Here is a 24,693-nt window from a genome sequence, read left to right on the forward strand (position 1 = left end):
TTCAAAAATTCATACACAGCACATGCTTCCGAATGGCCACTCGAACAACAGTGTTGTTTAATTCTTTCTGATAAATGCTTCCAATCTCGAATTCCCGTACACCAAACATTATTCCTTTGTGAAGCAAATAACCAGCAGGGTTGACGATAGGCAGCGTCCAGTATTTTGGAATAACACAACCAAAAACGATTAACTGGCCCATATTTAGAACACGAAAAGTAGTACGATTTTGAAAAACACCTATTGTTCTGGTTGATGTCTGTTGGAAAAGGTCCTGAAGGCTGTAAAGGCCCCATATCAAGAATTTGACGTTTTTCGTTATCACTTAATATTTTGTTCGTGAAGTTTCCCAAGTCATAAGAAGATTTGAGGTCTGTGGTTCCTCCAAACCATCCGCTCTTATGTGTGTCATGCAAACATCATCCACGTTCACATGATTGGCGGCGGAGGTATCTCCAACTGCAATAATTGTCGAATCTTCTTCAGTAGGCTTCTCAACCAACACTGCAGTTTCCACATTATTTGAGTCACTATCAATAGAAATATGTTGGCCAGATGTACTTGCAGAAGGCTGACTAAAAAACTTGTCAATTTTGGGCAATTTTTGTTTACTATCTTCTCTTTCTTGGCGTTGTTTGCGTTTAAATGCACCACTGGGTTTCTTCTTTTTATCCATATTTTAATACGCTACAAGTGTCGTTGGGGAATGACGCACACAAAAAAAAATTTAATTTTTTAAAAAGAAAGACAAACATTCTCAGGTTACGAATAACCTGAATATATTTGAAAATCTCCTACTACCACCACAGTAAGCGTAAAATGTTGCTTGTATTGTGATGGAGGACTTAGCCAGCCGAGGAATTGAACACACTACGCCTACGGGTGGGACCCAAGCGCGATGTCAACACTATCCGTTAAATTGACAACACTGCCAACCTACAGAAAGAATTTAGGGGAATTCCCTAGGCATAACTTTTGAATTTCTCTAAACTGAGTTGTCATGATTAAAGTGGGGTTGCAAGTTGCAACCTGTCATATTTATTTTGAAAATGGGAGAAATTTCCAAAAGTTCAGTTCGATCGAGATTTCTGGTAAAGATTCGAGGCCCCCCTGAGCTTGAAGGCCCCGGGGCACTGCCCCGCGTAGCCCCTAGGTAGCTACGCCGCTGATTGTATTCCTACGACTACTCGTATTGACTTCTGTTATTATTTCATTGCGACGAACAACTGACTACTCACGTACTCTCCTGTCGAATTCTTACATTTTATAGATCTTTTGAGTTTTATTGTTATTATTTATTGGTTCTCATTATTTCAACTGACAAATCACAGAAGCATCGATTGCATTGATATTATAATAACTGCAAATAAATTAATATCCCTGGGTGATTCGCAGAAATATTAAATTGAAATTAAATTAAATCGACCTTGCGCAAACCGTGACATGACGTCACATGCCCACATGCCCAGATCCATTAGTAGCATTAGTAGAATAGTACTTATATTACTGCAGACCCGTGAAAAATTACGGGATATTATAATTATTGTAGGGTTTACGAATCTCATTGAATTTCAAAAACAAATATTGTCAACTTTCTTTATGATATTATTCGACAATGTTAATCATGATCTGTTGTTAAAAAGGTTTCATGAATTTGGAACAGCAGGGTATTTATACATGTGGTTTAACAGTTCTTTAAGTAACAGGCAATTGGCCGTTACAATTGATGGCTTTATTTCATATAAATTTATTGTTACCAGCGGTGTCCCCCAAGGGTCACATTTGGGACCAATTTTAATTTTTAATATTTGTGAACCTTATGCTAACTATCTTCAACGATGTCGAAGTTTCAATGTTTGCGGACGATATAAAAATATACAAAGCTATAAGAAATATTGATAACTGTCAAACATTGTCATATAACCAGACCCAAAAATAATATAATGAAATTTTCTTATTGGTTAATAATTTAGTTTGACAAAACAGAACTTATAAGAAGGAAGGAAAAACATAAACTTACCTTTCCTTCTCGTCTGTTTCTTATCTTCGGTTTTATCCGGTTACCGATGTCAGTAAATAGGATTTTTGTGATTTTGTTAGCAGATTCAGATTGACCGTTATTAAAGGACTATATTTTTTTATATTTTCTTATGTGTAAAAAAAACACCTTTAAAAAAATACTGTTATTCAATAATAAAAGAAACACAGAGTATAACCAAATCATTTATTTGTCAGCACAAAACAAATTCTCAGTAGTTTCAATCATGATTCTTTACAAAGGCCAGTTTATCAGTCATTGTTACATGTCAGTTTTTGGAAAGCAGCTGAGTTTTTGTTTCTAAATCCTTGTCTGGATTCTTCATTTCTGAAAATTAATAAATATATTTATTAGTGTTTATTTTGTTAATTAGTATTTTTAGTTTTATTTCAGTCGACCAGGTAAAGAGAAAGGATCTGTTTTGATCGATAAACTGGAATAAGAGTAAAAGGGTAATCTCCTTCAACACATTTCTTCCCCTTTTCTGGTCTTAAATCATTAAGGCGAAACATAATGCCAAATCACTATATAGTAAATGTGATTCGCTCTCTCATAGTTCTATTAGCATCTACCATCAATTTCATTATTACTATTATATAAATTCTGTAACTGACGATGATAGTGGCAAGTCAACTCAGTCTCGAAAAGGTATATAAAGTCATGTGACGGAAAAACTAGGTAAAATAGGTTAGGTTAGGATATAGTCTGGTTTATATGCCGTTTTTCATCACTTTTAATGATTTTATATCACTTTTCAAAAGTGTATTGAATTGCCACTGTCCTGATTTGCCATGGAACCATGACTACTAGAATTACTAAGATAGTTGTTTAAAAAAATTTAATCAATTCATAAAATTTAAAAGTTGATATTCAAGTTTTGTGAAGGTTCTATTCATGTTCTGTTATTATATCATAATCGCACAGTTGTTAAAAAAAACTGAAATAATAACAGAACTTGAATAGAACCTTCACAGAACTTGAAATTTGATGAATTGTTCGAAATTTGTGAAACAACCCGTCCTGAGACAAGCTTATGCTACATACGGAAAAATAACCTGCTGGTGTCTCCACAACATCAAGCACACACCCGCTTTTCATCAAACCTGGGATACGTGCTGCGTGCTCCCTAATACTAGAACCACATTCGCTCAGCGACAATACTGGTTCATCGCTCCTAAAATATAGCATGCATTGAACACCGATATAAAGTTAAATAATTCTAAATCCCATTTTACTATCCGTGTTCAACATTGGCTGATTGAAAGGGGACGAGCTCTCTTTAAATATTACATGAGTTCCTAACAATATTAAAAAAAAGATTAAATCTATCAAATTTTTTTTTTTATATCGCTAAATTCAAATGTGACAGGGTGACCGTAAATAGTTGGTCACCGTAGGTGAGCCTAGAAAAGTAATTGAGAAAATCACAAATTTAAAATTTATAAAATAAAACTAAACATAAATTCTAGATCATACATTTTTCAAAAATTAATATCTGATCTTTTTCATTTTAACGTTAATGTTTTTCATTTGCTATTATATTATAAACATTTAGCTCATAAACAATAGCCATGAGCTAAAACTGATGAGTGCACTCGCACACCTGTCGTGAGTGCACTCACACACCCACGAGTAAATAAACCTGTATCTTTATTAACTTATTCTTTATAACCGTATAGATATAGGAATTATAGTTTATTTATATTGCGGGAAAATAACAGTTCAATTCGATGACGTAGTGAGCGATAAGAGTCAGCATGTATTGTTGTCTTCGACTTTCAGAACGCCTCTATCAAACCAAAGCGACATAATAACACAATAATATTATTTTCCTTGAAGAGGATAATGATGGCAATGAAAATGACACATTTATGAGACCACCCGAGGCTTCTGCAAACAAAATAATTAGAAAACCTAGTCCACAATGGCAATTAAAGGTTTTATCGTCATTCAAATAATGTAAATCTTCCTAATCATAACAACTAATAATAGACATTTTATTATATTTGCTTAATTGTAAGATCATGCATTTGAATTCCCTTATAATGCATTACTCTTCATCGCTTTTCAACAGATACGTACACTTATTAACTGGAAGCAGCTTCCATGGGCATAAAACGCGAACACATCTATCAGTTTATATAAATAGGAGGTCTGTTGCGGTGTGGATTTAATTGTTATACAAATCTTATTTCATTAGTCTTCATTTAGTTTAGTTTGTTTAGTTCATTAGTCATTAGTCTTATTTCAAGTGGTATCAAAATATAAGCGTTTAGAAAGGTCAAATGAAAATTAAATATTTTTTATGTATAGCTGATTAACTAGTAGAGAGAGAGAAATAAAATTGCGAATACCGCACATTAGTTTCAGTTCCCCAATAATCTCGGAGCATACGGAACTATGGCATTCCCAACTAGAATAAATAAACACGAATGAAAACTAATTTCTAATGAGTTACGAACTCCCATTGTCAAGAAATTTACTGGCAATCAGAACTCTAAAATTTGAGAGCGCTGCCGAAATTGTGTATTTTGACATAAAATTCGAGTTTCTCCCACTAACCGTATAGAAATTTTTAACCAAATCGGTTTGAGAGCTCGATTTACATAACAAAATATCAATTCTTTGTTCATATGCACAACTCATTTTTTTTTGTGAAGCTTCCAAATTATCCATGTCGGGAAATTTTGATCTGATAAAAAAATTTCCGGGAAAATTGAAAAAAAATTATTATTGAAGACAAAATTATCGATTTCTAAACGAAACTCTGAAACCGAAAAATCAGAAAAGGATACGGTCACATCTAGGACTCGAACCCAGGACCCTTGCCTTGCCGGGGCATCGCTCTTTACCACTGAGCTAATGGGACTCTATCCCCTTCGGTCACATTTAACTGTATCATACTTCGAACAAGAACTTCCAACATTGTCTTCATTTTTTCACCGCACATTTTTACTGGCAACTATCTTTATGTATGATCGCAAGATTCAACCCGAACTAAATGCAATCTAGACAGCGTCTTTTTTAGATAAACCTATCTTTTTTTTTATTTTAACGTGCGACATCTATTGACTTTTCTGCAAGTATTGGATGAATATTTATTTTTGGAATAACTTTATTGAGTAAAACCTCAAATTGTAATATTTAATTATTGAAGACAATATTAGCGATTTCTAAACGAAACTCTGAAACAAAAAAATCAGAAAAGGAAAAAATTAGCTTGAAAAAATAGTCGAAAATTTAGTGGGGAAATTTTCTGAAAAGAAATCTTAAAGGAAAATTGTAAAAAAATTGCTTTTGATTTTTTTACATGAAAATTGGGAAAGTTTTTTAATGTTGGAAATTTTTTGATACCATCAAATTGGAAAATGGAAAAAATGGCTTGGAAAATGGGTCGGAGACAGTGGCGGCTCGTGACTTTTGGGTGTACTAGAGTGCTAATATTACAAAAATGGCTTTATTGATGTTGTTATAGCTGAAATTAAATTTCAGGCCGTGCGCCACATGGATTTCCTGAAAATTTTCATACAAAAAATCGAATTTTCTAAAATAAATAAAAAATCGTATTCAGCTACAACAATATCAATAAAGCCATTTTTTGTAATATTAGCACTGCGGTACACCCAAAAGTCACGAGCCGCCACTGGTTGGAGAGTGAATTTAAAATTTTGAAACTAAGAAATTCCAGTTTTTGTAAATATTCTTTTTGACACTTAGTCACCGGGGATGCGTTCTTTTTAAAAATAACAGAGGGCGCCACGTCCGCTTACAACCAATCCAAAACTGTACAGTCATTAGAATAATAATCTGACTATTTGTATGGCGCCGATTTTTTGAAAAAAAAATCTGAAGGCCGCCTTAAATATTATTTAAGTACTGCGATTGTTGGACCCCAGGCCCGTTGATTTATACCTTCCTAAACCCCCCCCCCCCTTTCAGCGGCCCTTTACATGGAGTGGCCCAGCAAGGGGGCCTCAGTCAGCATTTGCTAAGATAGATCCGCCCCTGCTCAAAGGTTTCCAGAGATATGCAAATGTCTTTTTTGAGTTAGGCTTAAAAACTTTATGCTTTACAACTTGAAATATCAGTATGTTTAACGTGTATTTTCAAATTACACATTAATGTATTTTTGTTGCGAGTGTTTTTTATGTTTTGTTGAGTGTGTTTTATTATGTTTCTTAAACTATGATCACATTTAAAATCTATCTTACCAATATCTTCTGGGGTATCGGGCTCATTCCAGGGTTGTACGTCACTCGTGCCGAATATTATGAAAATCAAATTACATCCATTCATTATGACGCAGATCATCACGAATACTATTCTCCACTGAGTTATATCATGCTGAAAATAAATAAACAAACAATAATTCATTGCAATAATAAGAGTGACGAGAAGTATGCAAAACACAAACACAAGACCCCCCCATCTTGTAATCATCGGTTTTAAGACGCATTTGGTTATAACATCATAAGAGATCATTGATTAGGTATACTTTTAGACGCACTCAGAAATCTTAGCAACCAAACTTGACAAAAAATATGCCCTAGAAGTATGCAACCTAACTTAACCTAACCTAACAATCGATGCAGCACAGCAGTTAACGGCCGGTATTTAATTTTATGGATTATTTCGTAATCCTCTAACTAGCTAGGGCTTATAACAATACCCTTTCATGTTTCTAACTAACTAACATTTGGCCTTACTTTTACTTGACTGATTTTACGTTACATTAATGTGTTTTATGAGGAAAAATTCTTAACTGAATAAAAAACCTCATTCAAATGACAGGGAAAAGAAAAACAATAAGTTCTGAATCTGGTCCTCAGGACATTAAAATAATACATTGTATAATCTTCTTCTTCTTCTTCGCTGTCGCGTCATCATTCTCATGGAACTCCATGATGAGGTGTTTGGACATCATATGTTTGAGGTTTGTGTATCTTGGTGTGTTGTAGGCGATTTTTATGCATTTGTTTTGTGTTACTTGAATTGTGTTATTTGTCGTGTGAACTATGTTACTCCACAACGGTACAGCGTGCGTTAGCACCTGGCCGGTATTTAAGTCGCCTTCTAAGCTCGGTTTCAGAGATATTTACGTTCAAGTTGCTATCCGACTCATAACATTCCAGAGAATATTGAAAAACCGGCCGTAAGTAACTCTGCTTTTTAATGGGGAGGTCGGAGAGGGACATCTAGATCTACGAGCCAGTCTAGGACCCCCGTCGCCCTGTGGACAACATCAATCTTTAATGGAGCGGGAATTCATTGACCACAATTTCTATTTTTCACTGACCACAATTTCTAAAGATCTCCTTATCCTATTGATGGATTAAAAGAGATTACCAGTAACTCTGCCTACACTACATACGGTATATTTATACTCACGGGATCTTTGAGGATATACCCCACGGAGATGGGGGCCAGGGTGCCAATAGCATTGGCCGCCGCGTTGGTAATGCCCATCAGAGCGCCCGCCAAGTTAGGGGCCAAGTCCACGTGGTTTAACTGAAAAACAAACAACACGTTTCAATAAACTAGCACCAGTAGGTACGCGCGCAATACTGCAACATTTATGATGATGCTGAAAAGCATCATCTTAAATGATCCTGATTTATTATTCTTTGAAAAAAATTACGATAAAGAAGGCACTTTGTTTTTTTTTTTTTAAAAACGATTTTGACAAAGTTCGTTTTTGCTCGTATTTATGGCGATGTTAACGTCAATGATAGCCGCCTTACCAGCCAGTAGCGTTTTCTACCTCGTAATGACGTTGTAGCCAGTTGGAACCATTCTGGAATGTGCGGTTTTAGATCGTTTTTTAAATCAATAATTATGTACGAAAATATTAAAAGTACAAATTTTTAGTACGATGATTAAAATAATGAAGTAAAATCTGTAACAGTTATAAGTATGCTCCTGCAGTTGAGTGGGGAAAATTTTCAGCGGAATGTCAAAAGCATCCAAATAAATCATTAATTAGCACACAAAGTAAAAAATAAAGCTACACATATGTGAGGCAGTTGCAACTTTGTTAAAAAGTTGCAACATCGGGTGACGATGGATCGCAATTTATGTGTGTATTTTGAGGATTTTCGCCTTTTGGGTAAATCATAATAATCATTATGATGCCCCGCAAGGTAATGTTTATTAGGAACAAATATGTTAGCCTCTGCCAGTGTTAATTATATACGTATCCAAATTATAATTAGTTCCTATTATAATATACCTGCTTCCTCAATTAAAAAAAATTTAAACATTAAAATATTTGTTGATTAGCTAAGAAATGATGAGAAAGATGGAGGAGTATGTGTCAACCGATAACACGAAAGCAATAAACTCAAAACTATGTATAAAAAAGACAAAGGAAAACTTACGCAAGTAAGCAACTCGCTGAGTGTGCGAGCTAACATGCTTGCCAGAAGATTCAACAAATGCAGTCCTCCGGTGAAGAAGCAACTTTTCCAAACATATTGCATGAGCTTCTACACTAGCGAGCTATGGACGACATACACACAAAAAGCCGGGACGAGTCAGCGCTACCAGAGATCGGACAACACTCTTGTCCAGGCCGTTGCCCAGTGGCAGGGAGCGCCTCTACACCAGAGATGGAGAATTTCACTCAAGCCACCATATAGTCCTAATGTGCTCATCAATATACTGATTTTTTATTTATTATTTTTATTTTTATTTATTTCTATTCATTTTATTTTTATGTATCCACTTAAATGTAAACTTTTATGGCAGGCAGAGCATTGCACACACCGCTCTGTCCAGCTGAAATAAACATTATTATTATTATTAACATGATCTGCATACTAATTTTTTTTCAAATGAATGTTATATCTTTATTATTTGAGATATTCAAAATTTTACGTGTAACGTCTAGACTTCAGGTGATGTATTACGTCGGTACATTTCTGGTATCTATTTATAAAATACCTCGTCTTCAAATATTGTCCCCTAGTCTTGTGCGCAAACACACCATAGGTATGATTTATATACGTACTTATATTTTAATGTGATGAACTGTCTGCCAGATTTTGGTTATTTGATTTAGGTAGGTACTCTAAAAGACTTTACTACCAAATACCCTATAATATTAATAATACGTCCAACTCCAGTAAAATAGTGGCAATATCAACAACAGCCGCTAGAGGTGCATGTGCACTGGTGCAGCATATTGTCTTTGACATTCCTTTCAATTGCAGCAAATTGAATTTATTTTGTACTTGGTGGTGATGTTTCGCACGTTTTAATTTGTATTTTGATCAATATTGATTATTGCATATTTATAATAAATATTCCACAAAAGAAGTTTCTGTGTGCAGTATACGGATGATTATCGTTATAATTATAGAAACAACAAAAACACTCCAAGTCGTTTTCAGGATGCCAAAAAACCTTGCAGGTTAGTTGGTAAAATATAATTCGAGTTCGTTAAATCCTAGAAAATAAAATGTTCTTGATTACATAAAAAGCGAAATCTACAAATAAGGAATTTAAAAATGTAAAATAAAGAATTTATTACATCCGAAATTTATTATTACACGCCTCTAGGGGCGCTAGTCTAGTATGTTGCCATCAAAATGTATAGGAATTATCAAAAGTTAGAATTAGAAGTCAAAATATTGTTTTAGCATTTTGTACGCCAGTAAATCCACAAACAATCTCCATTCATAATACCACCTTCATACGTTTCGGTTTAAGTTGATCTCCTTTTATTGAACCACAAAAATGGTTTGAAAACACTTGATCAACTTTGTTAAAAGAGGGTTCCCACTTGACATTATGTTTTAAAGTGTCTTTCAACAGAGAGTTGATCAACTAAAATTAAAACGTTTGAAATAGATATGAGCGATTCCCTTATCTGTGAAGCACTTCTATCTTTAAGCCCAGAATTATACTATCACAATAATAATCTAATAGTGCATACGCGTCATACACACATCAATTAGTAGGTTATAATTCTCACCTAATTGCCCGTTAGGGAATAATCAGAAATAATCCAAATAAATCCTTTGTTTCTATCTCGTTCAGAAAAAGTTATATTATTTTTGGTTCCTACCGTGGTGTTATGATCCTGTTCCTACCGCAATGTTATTATCCAGTTCCTACCGTGGCGTTATTTTCCAGTTTCTACCGTGGTGTTATTATCCAATTCCTGCCTTGATCACATCAAATGAAGACAATGCAAATTCGAGCGCTTTTGTTTTGAGCGTGGAGAAAGAACATGACGTGAGTGGTTTATTTATGAACATGATTGTCTTAGAAGCTAGTTGGTATTGTTTATTTATGGAAAATATCATTTTTCCTCTCGTATTTGTCTTGGAGTATCGCGCTCTGAATTATTATTAAGCTTTTGTTAAAACCATAAGCTTATAAGTTTGTGTGCCTTCAATATTTGTACTTAGATGTAACAGTGGTAAATAAAAGATTTTGTTATCATTGTCCTTCCCATATTTTGTTTTTTATCCTATATTCATCTTAATCGTTATTGTAAATTCAAAATTTACTGTTTCCCGGCCCATTTTTATTTTCCAAGCTCCACATATCACGATAAAAATAAGTTTTTATAAATATTTTCCCATCTTTTTCCGACAATTTCCATGTTTTTTTTCCGATTTTACAATTTTCCCGAAAGATTTTTTTCAGAAAAATAAATATTTCCAAACTTCACATAATATCAAAAAGAAAAAACCCCTCGAAAAAATTCAACATTTTTCTAGAAGAATTACTTTCGAACCCAATTTCATGTACGACGATATTCCTGTCACGGTTTTTTTGTCCTGGTACCTTTTCCAAGGCACCAGGACAAAATAACCGTGTAACAAAAAATGTATTCAAAATGATACATTATACAAGTTAATGGTGACCTTGAATTTTAGAGCTCTCAAACTGATTTTTTAAACATAGCTATAGCGAATGTTAGGGAGGAGAAACTCTAATTTTATATCAAAACTCAAAATACTGATTGGCAGTAAATTTCTTAGTTAATGGGAGTTAGTTAGTATATATTAATTTCCATTCGTCCAGTGAATTTCAAGTGAATCCGGGACAGAAATTTAAACTGGTTCTCCTCATACCTAACTGGCAGATCGCAAAACGTGAAAATTAACAATAGCTATGTAAGTAACCCTCTACCAATTCAATTTGGAGTCCCACAAGGAAGTGTTCTTGGCCCTATTCTGTTCGTCATATATATTAACAATCTCTAGTAACCTACCCATAACCGGAAAACTAATATCTTTTGCAGACTACACTGTGCTAATAGCTCGACATAAAACTTGGAAATTAACATTTGAGATATCTCAAAATAACATAGGCCTTGTAAAGAATTGGTTCGATGACAATCTCCTTACTCTCCATGCTGGAAAAACTAAATTTATAACCTTTAGTTTGTCCTCTGCTACCCAAACTACTAACAATAATAAAATAATAATTAACTCCTGTCCAATTGATTGATACCAATTGACCTGATTCTTCCTGTAATTGGCCAAATTTGGCACAAGTCACCAATATAAAATATCTGGGAGTCGTGATTGATCAACATCTACGTTGAGATCAGCACATAGTCAGCCGAGCTCCCCACATCGCAAGCTTTCTTATGTGTTTCGAACTCTTAGAAATATGCTTACTTCTACAACACTTAAACCAGTATACTATGCTATCTGCCAACCTTATTAGCATACGGTATCATCATTTGGGGTGGTTGTGCTCAAAATATTATTGATCCTCTGCAAAAAGCTCAAAAAGGGTAATAAGTGTAATCAATAAGCGACCGACAAGAAATTCCTCAATCCTACTTTTTATTGAGTATAATGTCTAAAATATACGTCAACTCCATTTAAAATTTATGCTAACACATATCTTGTACAAATACAATAAAAACAGACTCTTACAACACAATCATACCACCAGAAATATAACCAAACGACGCTAAAATGTACCTAAACCTCATACTACATCAGCACAAAGACAATTCACCTACCTAATTCCCAAAACCTTCAACCTTCTCCTTGATATCCTAAAAAAAGAAACTCCTCTCCATAGTTTCAAAACACAAATAACTCTATTGATCCTTAAATCTGCAATACATTTCAACTACAACACCCATACATTCTACACTTTAATCCCGTAATCTCCCTCCACACATCTCTCACATTCCTCAATTAATTAAATTTATATAAAAAATAGCAATTGTCAATGTTTAATATTAATTATTTATCACATAAAATATTAACTGAATCGGAATTGTATAATTTACAGACTATTACGAATATTATTAAATTCTTCAATCTGTAAATTTCACCTGCCATAACACAGGGGCATCCCTAGGATGGCGATTGAAATAACATTCAAAATGTATCATCCAATGTAAATTTAAAACATGAATTAAATAGGCATTCACAAACGGTTTTTATTAAAATAGAAAAATTAATCGAAAGGTGACAAGAAAATTTTACACACATTCTAATAATAGCTATTGTACATACAAGTGGTGAAAACTCTACTATGGAGAACTTTCCTAAATTGAGCAAAGCCCACCAAAAAGCCGTTGCAAGGCCTTGCATAAAAAAAAGCTTCCGCGGCGGTTAATAATATAATAAAAATATTTAGAAATAAACACTATAAAAAACATTATATGATGTTTGTACCAATTTTTTTACTGCTGTACGATATATTTTTACGGCTGTAAGTGATAAGAGTCCTCATATAAGGACAAGAATTTGTTTTCTCAATAATTAAGCAATCAAAAGTCACTACCCTCAGAACATAATAAAGAATACATACTTCACAAGAAAAAATGATGTTTTTTTATCTCCGTCATAATTCGTCCTGTAGACGGTTAAAAACTATGACTAGTAGGTTATATAAAGTAAAAAGGTTTTACCAGAGAGCCGACGTTGAGAGCCGCGCAGGATCCTGAGGAGACGATCAGCATAGCTACGGACCAGAATACCTGATCGGTCGGGATATACGACATTAAGATGATACCGCATCCTAGGCCGACGCATGCTGTTACAACACAAATATTAAAATGTCAATAAATTGTTCTTATTATTCAAATAATACGATGTCAACAAATTATTCTTATTATTCAAGTTAACTTTTATTCTTATTATCAAATATACCAATATCAATAAATTATTCTTATAATTCAGATATTATAGGGTGAACCAAAAATATTCTTATTATTAATATATTTGCAATGTCAACAAATTAATCATATAATTCAAATATTATAATGTAAACAAATAAATTATTTTTACATTACTTTAATGTCAACAAATTATTCTTCTTATTAAAATATCACAAGAATTCTCTTACTGATAATCAAATGTAATATTGTCATCAAATGCCAACCAGTGCCATTTTTGCATTTAAAAGGTCCAAATTTACTGTCTATTATCAATTTAACATTACACGAATGGAAATAAACCACAGGTGACAGTAAAAGGAGAGCGCATAAGATTAGTGTACATGAATAGAAAATGTACATAAGGGAGATAATTTTAAAGGTTTTGATAAAGTCCAAGAATGAGCTGATCTCCTATTTTTATTTCGATGAAAATGTGTTCTAAATGAAAAATTGCTAACGGCAGTCAAATTAGTTTGTCAATATCTCCAAAAATTATGTAGTTACGAATTTGAACTTGGGTAAACTGCTTATTTTGTCTTTGGGTAAAACGTGTGCAACGATTCAGTGCAATTCACAATTCTTAAAATGTACAGTGATATCACAAGATTTTCGGCCGGCTAAAATTCGCTGTAGTTAAAATGATACATTTCTAAAAAACGTGATATTAAGAGACGACCTCATTCCCGACAAATCAGTCCCAATTTTGAAAAGGATCATTAAAATTATTTTCTTTTAAAAATAGGTACTAAAGTAGGTACTGAAGCTTGGTACCTACTTTATCGCTGGTCTGAATTTTTCACAAAAACAGTTTCAATTCTGAAAATGTCTCTTAAATTCAAAGCAAATCCGAGTTAAATCTTCAAATGTAAAAAAATTGCACTTCAATTTGTAAATGTAAAAAAAAAATAATACAACGGCGATAAGTGTTGTTTTTACAGGCCTTCAGACCTGTAGCCGTACCCAAACTGCATCAGTTTTAATTTTTGTGTAAATATATAATTTAACTCACCTATTGCATTAGCTATTTTTCTGGAATTAGTTATAGATATAAGCTTCTTATTGATTAAGAAATCCGACAAGAAGCTGATGACGAAACTGAAGATAAACATGGCGATGTAGGGAAGACCTGCGTACAGACCGCTCTGAAAGAGAGAAAGATATTTTAAAAACTGAATTCGACTAATTGCATTCATTAAAAAAATCGCAAATAAAATATTCTACAGATATTAATAATATGGTGTGGAAACATGGACACTCGCGAAATGTGGAGCTGGAGAAAAATGGTCAGGATTCCATGGACAGACGAGCGCATTAATGTGTCCATTTTGATAGAGCTAGGCATCCACAATAGGCCTTCAATTGTTATCCTACAACGTATTTTAAGATACTTTGGACACGTTGTTAAAAATGAGGACTCCGATTTGGAGAAACTCAGAGACACTATCAAAGTGTTTGGCAGGAGATGTAGAGGAAGGTCAACAATGGGCTGGAGTGACCAAGTATCACTGGCGTCTGGTACGTCGGTCGGTCGGTCGTCGGTCCTTGACTCTCCATACAGCGCAGAACAATGAGAAATGGAGTGTAAACCATGGAAATCGTGGAGTGAGGGTCACGATGGGCAACGAGGAACCGACTTAAGAAAGATAAATTAGCGCTACCCTATTGGTTAAAGAAATTTGGTTAAAGCGATACATTAAATGGTAACATTAGGTCAATTAAGGATATATTGAGTACGATTGGCTAGGAGGAGAGCAGCCCATTCTAAGACGCGCAATGCATGGAATGCACGTAGCTTAACGGCAACCCACGTACCATGCACAAACTTAACAAATTTGGCACATAAATTGTGCATTAAAGCCTTCAACAAATTAAACATTGGCATTCTCGTGGTACCTTCAGCAAAGTAGACACCTCGGAGAAGCTTTTATAGTTCACCCTGAGACGATTAAACAGGACTTCATACGACTCCAAACGTCTCTTTGGGGAGGTTACTTAACCCACTAGTGTAATTAGCAGCTAGTTATTAGGTGATCAGCTTCAGGCAGCATGAAGCTTCGGACAGCTCGAGAGGGATTAGACTCACATTCTCAGAGCTGACTCCCAGCACGAGCTTCAGGTAGCTCGGCGTCTCCAGCAGCATGGTGAGGTATCCCCAGTTGCACCCGGTGTGCGCGATCAGTAGTGCCAGGAAAGGTACTGAGGTGAACAGCTTCTTCCACGGCGTTTTGATAACCTACCCACACAATAAGCACGTTGAAAAAAATAATCTTACATATTTGAAATTAAATATATTATACTGATCACAGTTAGCTGTCAATTGTGTTTCATGGTTCATTTTCATTGTTTGAATTATCTACGATATTGTACCTTGCAGGGTCGCATTTACTCACATGGTATCACGGCTGGTATAGGCCCGCACCAATGGCGGATTTAGGGGGATTTTAAAAATAGACAAGGAGGTACGGTCCCTCTATAATTACGTTCGTTTTGTTTTGTGTACTATGGATCTTATCAATGTGATCACAGCCAATCTGCAGAGGCAACGTGAAACTATCACAAACGCATTAACAAAACTTTTCAATATGGCTGAGGCTCTCGCAAACGAGATTGGTATAGAAATCACGGTCCACAGAGTTAAACGAATAGGTCGAATATTCAAGCTCAGTCTATTGTCTACCTATTACTTTTCTAGATTATTTGTTAAATAAAATATCATCCAGGTTCAAAACTGCAAAGAATCGGACTGTTGCAAAAGCTGCTGACTCTAACTTCAGTTACTAAGATATTGAGGATGTTTTTCAAGGCACTGAAGTATATAAAGAGGACCTTCCTGGTTTTTTTGCTTTAAATAAAGAGCTAAAAGTTTGCCAAGAGATGAAAGAAAATATTATAATATTAAGTTTCCAGCAGATCAGACCAGCCTACAAAACAGCAAAGGCGCTGCCAAATATTAGAACTCTGTGTCAATTGTTGTGCACGTTTTCAGTGACTACAAGCACTGCCGATTTAAAACACATCAGCAGAATAACAGAAGATTGCTTGAAATGAATGGCTTTGATGGATATCCATCAAGATATTGCGTAAAAATGAACGTTAACGAAGTACTGGATATCTTCAGCGGGAAACATAAAAAAACTGTCGAAGTTATAAATGTTTTTTTTTACTATTTTCATATTAATAACCTTTATATTAATGTACAAGTATATTTTTTGCAGTTATTTTTTAATGTTGTTGGTTAATTCCAAATATGAGAACATTTTTTGCCTGTCTGACTCTCCTAGAAAAAACCTTGATCTGCCCTTTGCCCGTACCACAAATTGGTTTTAACAAATTGGATACATTTCTTATTAATGAAGAGATAATTTCAGCAGCTCTAAACTTAGTGGAAACATTTTATAACAATAACTTAGATGATCAATTATTGATAAATTAACTCTTTCAGTCAAGGCTTTTTACCACGAGTTTCAAAAAGATGAAGAGGAAAATAAAAAAAGTCATTTTTCAGAAGAGGAGGAAATCTCAACGATGTATTCTTTTTTTTTAAATATAAACCCACTTACTTATAACCGTGGTGTAAATATTACGCGGCACGTAAGGTCAAAAATGTGAGAAAACTTGACTCATTACTATGGTGTTTGGTTAAAACGGTCATAAACTAGGATCAAGGCCCGCTTTACCATAACAATGTAGAATGGGCGTGTAAAAATCCAATTAGTAAGACGGATAGTTTTCATAGGAATGTTAACGTGTTTATTACCTACCTGATCGATTTTAAATTCCTTTCATTTTTATCTCATCAATTCATCAACTTCTAAACAGAGGAAAATTTTCTACAAATCAATCTATCTTTTTCTATTTATGTAATGGAGAATCTGTGCCTTGTGACTTGCGGGCGGGTGGGCGGCCGCATCCGGACACCGGGCGAGCTTAGTGGATTTGATTTTTATACAAATCTACAATTTTATTTTGCACACTTGAGCTATAAAACAAGAGAAAGATCATTGTATATATCCGATTTGAAAAGTCCATGTAAAGCCCAGGCAACGCCGGGCACTTCAACACGTCAATAATAAAGTTTAAATGATTCTTTTCAGGTTTTTCAAAAAAACCTGTTTTGAATTTCCGCCTTGGAATCTGCAGATCGTTAAAACGGCTCTGGTACCTTGTGTCCAGACTTCAGACTGGAGGGGTCGAGCGATGACTCGATGAAGTCCCTCTCCCCCTGGGTGATAGTGGCGTGCAGCGCGGGCCGGTCGCTGCCCATCCAGCACCAGAGTAGGCCAGTGACCAGCGCCAGCGCTCCGATCACTTGGAAGGACACGGGCCAGCCAAAGCGACCCGACAGCACTCCCACGGAGAACATACTCACTATTATGCCAAATGGAGCTCCTGAAACCATTCATTAAGGAATTCTTCAAAATTGTCAATTTTCGAAAATTTTATTGTCATACCTACTTAAAATCTATCACACCCTGGAGGATTTTTCAATCAAGTCCAATCACAACATTTTCTTTGATATTTGATCAGAGTGAAATAAAATGGGGATTGTTTTACAAAAAATCGTTGAACTGAATGTAATTACAACATTTATTTATGTGTTTCAATATTATATGCAGATTTACCGTCGATTTACCATGAAAATTTCCCCAATTATCTTTCTTACCAGTAAAGAAAATTTTGCATCGGAGTTCAGATGAAGATCAGAGGAACTCTGATTTGATGAGTTTGGGACATTCAAAACAAAGATTATGGATTCCGGCCGCCGTTTGTATCAATGAATGAGCCAGACCATTGTCCATGAGATATGTTTTGTGGCTTCACAAGTAAATTGTATAATAGATTAGTCTCTGTAAGTAAGCAATGGTCTCAGTGACTCACCGGACATGACGAAGCTGCCAAGCCTGCTCCTTTCGCTGATGGGTGCCCACTTGCTGAGGAAGATCTGCACGCAGGGCATCATGCAGGACTGCAGCTGTCCCTGAGTGGCCCTCACCGCGCACGCGGCCTTCCAGCCTCCCTGCAGCAAACATAAAAATCTATCTACATACAATACATACATGTAAAATTAAATAAAAGCAAGTCTTTCATTCAGACGGTACACATAGCATACACTAAATTTCCCACCTTCCTCATCCCTCTCTCATTTATTTTCCATTAATTCCTTCCTCCACAAAGCATTTCTTGGATTGCAAGTGTCCCACTGACTTGGGGCAGTAAATAAGTGATTTCTTACCATGTGAACAATTTGAGCGAAGAGCAACGTGGCCAGTCCATTGACTATCATGGATACAGTGAGGAGTTTCTTAGCCCCGAACCTCTGTGCCAGTTGGCTGGCTGGTATCTGCATGAGCATATAACCCCAGAAGAAGGAGCCCAGCACGAAGCCCTGGGTCTTCTTGTCCCAGTCGTAGATCTAAAACAAAAATCAAGTCAGAATAAATAATTGATTTCTTCACTCGATAAAATGACGTAATTTTGCATTATCAACATTTAGTTTTAAGCAGTTGATTTTACACCAATCATTAAAACGTGTTAGTATCTATTCGAGAGAGTTGCCTTCAAGATCTTTGACAATGGTATTAGTAAAGGAAATTTAATTTATTGTGGTAGATTTATCAGATCTAAATCCATGCTGTTCCTCAATCAGAACCTTTTTGAAAACAGGGGCGATTTTCTTTGTAACGATAGACTCTAAAATTTTGGGAATATAATTGCCAATCAATATCGTTCTGTAGTTTCCAAATTTTTACTTATTTCCTAATTTAAAAATAAGTCTAATATAAACAATTTTCCCAGAATCAGAAAATTTGCCAGTCAAAAGATATAATTTATATAACATACAAATTGGTTTAGAAAAAACATATTTACATTCTTTCAGTAAAATTTCTAACTAGATAAGAAGGATTGGAAAACATCTTCAAATGAGATTTGGCAATCATTCAAATTAATAGTATAGGCATAGCTAAGTGGTAGACGTGGTATCAACAGAATAGACAGAGGATAAGTGTTAAGCAAAAAGGTAAGCAATGTCTAGACCATTGGTAGCATGAGTTTCATTATAAAACATACTTTTAGGGAGATCGTTATCAGCTCGCTTTTGGAAAAGAAATTGCCAAAATTGTTCAGGGTTGAGATTTAACCTTGTCTCGGTAACTTTAATAAAGGATTTATAGCAGCTTATGGATTTTCTTTTTTTCAAATATCAACTATTTCAGTTCAATGTTGAACCATTTAGGAAACTTTGGTCGGGAGCAAAATCCCAAATAAATAATAAGCAAATCAAATTCATAAAATTTAAATACAGCTTAGTTAATATTGATATTCAAAAAGAGAGATATGCAGTCGTACTGGGCAAGATATTTGTTCATGCCACTATAGTCACAATTATAAAATTTGTAATGATAATACATGTTTGGTTTTAAATTGTTAACCCTGAATAAGTTAGTAATGCTTATAGACAACGATGGACGATAATTATTAATAGGCAACAATGAGTCAGTAGCTTCGCTTACATAAACACTGGGCACACTAGTGAAAATAAAGACCCAGACAAGAACCAAGACAGTTAGTAACAGTATTTAATGGAAACATATTCATATGCGCAAATAAATTTACAACTGTGGAAGCTTGCGGAGAAATCGTACCTAAAGGAGTTTTACATCTTCATTGGTAAATTATAATCACCACATATATTAATATTTCTATTTTTAAAACTGACAATTTATGGTGGAATTTCACTATAATATATTATAATAAAACAAATATGAATCTTTTTTCCATTTTAATTTTATTGACCGTAACCGGTTTCAGCTCTTTAAAGCCATCTTCAGACTGGTACAAATTATTCTTAGTCTACGGTTTATATTCATAACATATGGGGGACGGGGAGAGGGGACCAGACCACCCCTCTCCCCCTCCTCCATATGTTATGTATATAAACCGTAGACTAAGAATAATTTGTACCAGTCTGAAGATGGCTTTAACGAGCTGAAACCGGTTATGGTCAATAAAATGAAAGTGGAAAAAAGTTTCATATTTGTTTTATTTTAATATATCACCACATATATATTTATAGAATCAGCGTTTTTATTTACATGCTCTACTGATACAGTATGTGACTCATATAGTTCTAATGAAGAAGAGGCGGCAATGTATAAACAACCAATTAAAAGTTTTTTCGTACCGAATAGAACAAATAAAAACAACTGATCAGAAACATTATTAGATGATTCCAGAATATGGCAAGGGTACTTTTATTTATACCAATCACAACCCCACCTCATACACCGATGTTACATCTAATCATATTCAATTTTGTATTAAGGCCACGAACATTTTGATAGTACAGTGAAAAATCATAATTTATGAGATTACGATTCCGGTTCAGTCTAAAAAAAAATAAATCTGGATAGTTCACGTCGCTCGGCAGGTTTTATGGGAGGCTGGTTTCCTGAAGAAGGTACACATGACACACACTGGAGCTTTCTCTTTTTGGGACACGCATCACGGCTATAATAATAATAACATAACATTTATATAGCGCTGTTTTAGTGTCATTTCACTTCAACCAACCAACCAACCACTGATCAACTTTAGCACAGTGGGGACAGGTGGGTATTTCTGCTTGACGTTTGGAGGCTATGTGGCCATATAATTGGCAGTGGTCACATATTAAGCTATCAACCCAATCTCTTACACGACAAAGTTGCCAGTGTACTGCAAGTTTAGTTTTAAATAAAAGTCAGTGACGTACTAAATAATAGTTTCGGAAAGTTAACTCATCTGATATGACTTCTGTTTCGTTTAGATTTATAAGTATTATCTTCTTCATTATATCGTATTAAAAAAATATTTCAGTCAAAATTTTTTGCAATTAAAAATTATGTCATGAGGTTGTACTTACTTCCACGTCAGTAGTATTTGAAGATGTGTCTGTCATAGCAATGATTGCCACACTAATATTGGCCCTCATGATGAAGGACACGCAGACGATCATAAACACCAGGGTGCTCTGAATGTGCCGGTGGCCCAGGCCATAGGCTAAAATAGAAACCAAACAAAAATCATCATAGTCAAGTGAAAATTTTACAATATCGGGTAATGGAAAATTGTGTCACATTATGAAACATCATTTTTCCGAGGCCACGTCTGACTTTCATGCTATCTCTCAATCAAAGGTATATTACAATTTCTGAACCGTAACAACAAACCACTGTTAACAGCAAATAATCCGGTGACTCCAAGACAGAATTACTAATCGATATTATAATTTACCACAAAAAGTTTTGTAACAATATTGAAGTCAAATCCGTCCAATCTTGGTACAATCATTATAATCTGATGTGTTTGCTCGTTAAGTGAATACATTCTTACGACGGCTTGCTTCAAAGAATTTGAACAGTTCATCAAATTTCAAAGTTGATTTTCACTTTTTGTGAAGGTTCTTTTCAAGTTCTGTTATTATTTCATGTCTGAACTGTCTAAACTGACTAAACTGTCTAAACTAGTAAACTGTAAATATTGCTGAAATCAGTGAATCCTTATTATCTCTCTGGTCGCTTGTGAATTTATTAAGGTTTGCCATACTATGAAAATATTTTAAACGAATGAGTTATGTATGAGACCTTATTAGTTATTTTCAGTATCAACATAGAGGTATAAAGACGATTGTCCTATGACAATGTGAAACTAAGTTAGGTTAACATATAGGTCTGGTATCCCATCAATGTTCAAAGGAAAAAAAATACTATTTCCTCTCTCCCGAACAATTTCAAAAATGTGAACAACCAATCTTTGATTTCCGGGGTACAGATGTTATATCGGATGAGTTAGCTGAATATTCTACCTGTTGAGAGTTGGTATCTATTCATTAACCAGTCGAACGCCGCGCCGATGGTTCTCTGGAGAACACGCGAGCATTCTAAAATCATCCTTGTGAGAATAAATTGCGATGCGATTTTGACCTTAATGCTTCGAAAAATGTATGTAAACAAAATCAGCATCGTTTGGGCTAATCAAACTTTAGGTTCTACTAATATTTTCTGTTTTATTCTCCTGCATTCAACACGTTAATGGATAGTTATCAAGATAGTGGAGAAATACTTTTGTAAATGTTCTAAAACAATAAATAATTAAATGAATTTATTTAGGATCCGTAGCTTTCGAGCAAGCAAACAAGAAGAAAGCCCAATGACAAGCATTATTAGTGGAAGATACTCAAATATCAAAAGCAAGACCACCATTCAGAATTGAAACGTTTCTCGGAATGGCTTAAAAAAAAATAATATTCTGAAAGAATTGTCATTATTCTAAATAAAAAGTTAAAAGTAAATGTGTTGCATACTTTTAGTTGGTGTTTCCACTGCCACATTATTCCGTTCCTCTTCGTTCTTCATGGTTTTGAAATTAGCCACTGTTACTGTTATATATAATAAATATATTATTAATAATTGGACCGGTTAAACAGAACTACTACGCGATCACACCATGTTAAAAGTAAAAAAAATTTGACAAATTCTCGGTCCGTTCCATTTATTATCATCCTATTTAAACAAGGGAATAGCAACTTGATAAAGACGACGCTAAGTACACATAATGATATATGGCCTAAGACAGAAGCATTTAAATATGGTTGTAATATGATAAAACTGTTTGTCAAATTTATCTTGTAAATAAATTGAGCATGGTAATTTAAAATTTTTCCTAGCCTTGACCAAAATAGCTATAGACAATATCAATTCTAAAAATAGGTTACATTACTTAAAATGCTCTGCAAAGAATAAAATTATAATTTTAAGCTTTTAAGCTTTCTTTGGTTTTCGAGTTATTGCAATAGATAATAAATAAACCTATTCATTATCATAATAACGCGTTAAATTCGCTGTTTTCCATGGGCCTGAGAAATATCTTATCACTCGTCATTGTTTTAGTGAATAGGTTAAGTTTAATAGTAGTATTATAATAGTAGTAGTAGTATAATAGGTTAAGTTATAAGTCTCAGCACCATGGAAAACTGTGGGTTTATTGTCCTTAAGCAGCGTTATTATTTATTTATTTTTATTTAGGAAAGAGACAGTCATTTATATATTTAGCATAAACAGCAATTATTTACAATATTAGACCAATAATGTTCCATTAATTCAAGTCGTTGATTCAATATTTGCACCTACACAATATATTTATAAATGAAAAAGAAATATAAAGAATATACATTATAAGGAATTACAATATTTTATAAAAACAATTAAAGACAGTTAGTAGTAATACAGTTTTCGCATGATTATAATAAAAACAATAAAATAAACTAAGATGATTGGATTATCAAGTTTAGTAAGTTGCATTTTATATGTTTTCAAGTTACACTTGAAAATGTCTACATCTCGTAAGGCATTGTGAGTTTTACAGATTCGTCCTATTAAAGAGTTTTGCGCATATTTGGCTTTACAGTGTGGTGTTCTAAATAACTCGTTCGATCTGGTGTTGTGTTCAGGGCAACGAAATGCAATCTTTTGTAGCAGATATGATGAATCAACAAGACTGTTCACAATTTTGTATAAGAATAGGGCATCAGAAATTTTTCTGCGTTTATATAAAGCGGTGGGGTCAAACCGATGATCGCTAAAGCGATACGATAGGTGTTTAATAAATTTGGATTGGATATTTTTAATACGATCAATGTATGTTTGATATTGAGGATTCCAAATGACTGAGGCAAACTCGAGTTATGACCTTACACATGACATAATTAGTGTGTGTGTGTGCTATAGTGAAAGGCTTTGTGATGCGTATAATAAATCCCAATTGTTTATAAGCTTTTTCTAAAATATGTTCGATATGATCCTTAAATAACATTTTAGAATCTAGCAGTACTCCAAGATCTCTGATTGATTCTACTCGTTGTAGGGGTACATGGTTTAATTTGTAAGTATAGTTAATCGGCTGTTTTTTACGTGTAAATGTAATAACGTTGTACTTTTCTGTATTTAGATAAAGTTGATTGATATCGCAATATTGTTTATTTTTGCTTACGTCTTCTTGTAACAGGTTGCAGTCATCTGTGGAGTCAATAAGTTTATATAATTTCATGTCATCTGCGTAAAATAGGAAATAAAAATGACTAATAACACGTTTTATGCCGTTTATATAAATTATAATGTAAGCAAGAGAGGCCCTAAATGGGAACCTTGAGGTACCCCTGAGGGAATAGTTATAATTTATGACATGTAACCTTTTAGGGCAACACCTTGACTTCTATTTTTAACATAAGAAGAGTTCCATCTCAGAAGATTTCCACATACACCGATCTTCAAGAGCCTATTTAATGGTATGTCGTGATATACTTTTGTCAAATGCCTTTGAAGAATCCTTGTAAATGGAATCAACCTGTTTCCCACTATCCATAGAGTTGAGAACAAAATCAGTAAACTGTCCTAGAAATGATTAAATATATCTGCCTTGAAAAAAAACATGTTGGTGGGGGCTAATAATAGTATTTTTTCAAAAGTTAAAAAGT

The 24,693-nt window shown here is 34.3% G+C and overlaps 1 protein-coding gene across 1 annotated transcript in view; it reads right to left on the reverse strand.

Moving 5' to 3' along the window:
- Positions 1-2,229: 2,229 nt before the first annotated feature.
- LOC149420402 (uncharacterized) overlaps positions 2,230-24,693 on the reverse strand; it is a 51,625-nt gene continuing 29,161 nt past the window's right edge. The window contains exons 11-21 of the mRNA XM_089636353.1: positions 21,368-21,372; positions 21,085-21,221; positions 18,415-18,594; positions 18,060-18,198; positions 17,344-17,570; positions 15,265-15,414; positions 14,191-14,323; positions 12,933-13,057; positions 7,427-7,546; positions 6,250-6,382; positions 2,230-2,365 (exon numbers count right to left, since the gene is read on the reverse strand). Of these exons, the coding sequence (XP_089492479.1) occupies positions 2,307-2,365; positions 6,250-6,382; positions 7,427-7,546; positions 12,933-13,057; positions 14,191-14,323; positions 15,265-15,414; positions 17,344-17,570; positions 18,060-18,198; positions 18,415-18,594; positions 21,085-21,221; positions 21,368-21,372 (1,408 nt within the window). The 3' untranslated portion in view covers positions 2,230-2,306. The remainder of the gene's footprint in view (positions 2,366-6,249; positions 6,383-7,426; positions 7,547-12,932; positions 13,058-14,190; positions 14,324-15,264; positions 15,415-17,343; positions 17,571-18,059; positions 18,199-18,414; positions 18,595-21,084; positions 21,222-21,367; positions 21,373-24,693) is intronic.

The sequence above is a fragment of the Hesperophylax consimilis genome, chromosome 10 (assembly GCF_061612785.1).
Source record: "Hesperophylax consimilis isolate HC1 chromosome 10, BYU_Hcon_1.0, whole genome shotgun sequence".
Taxonomy (NCBI): domain Eukaryota; kingdom Metazoa; phylum Arthropoda; class Insecta; order Trichoptera; family Limnephilidae; genus Hesperophylax; species Hesperophylax consimilis.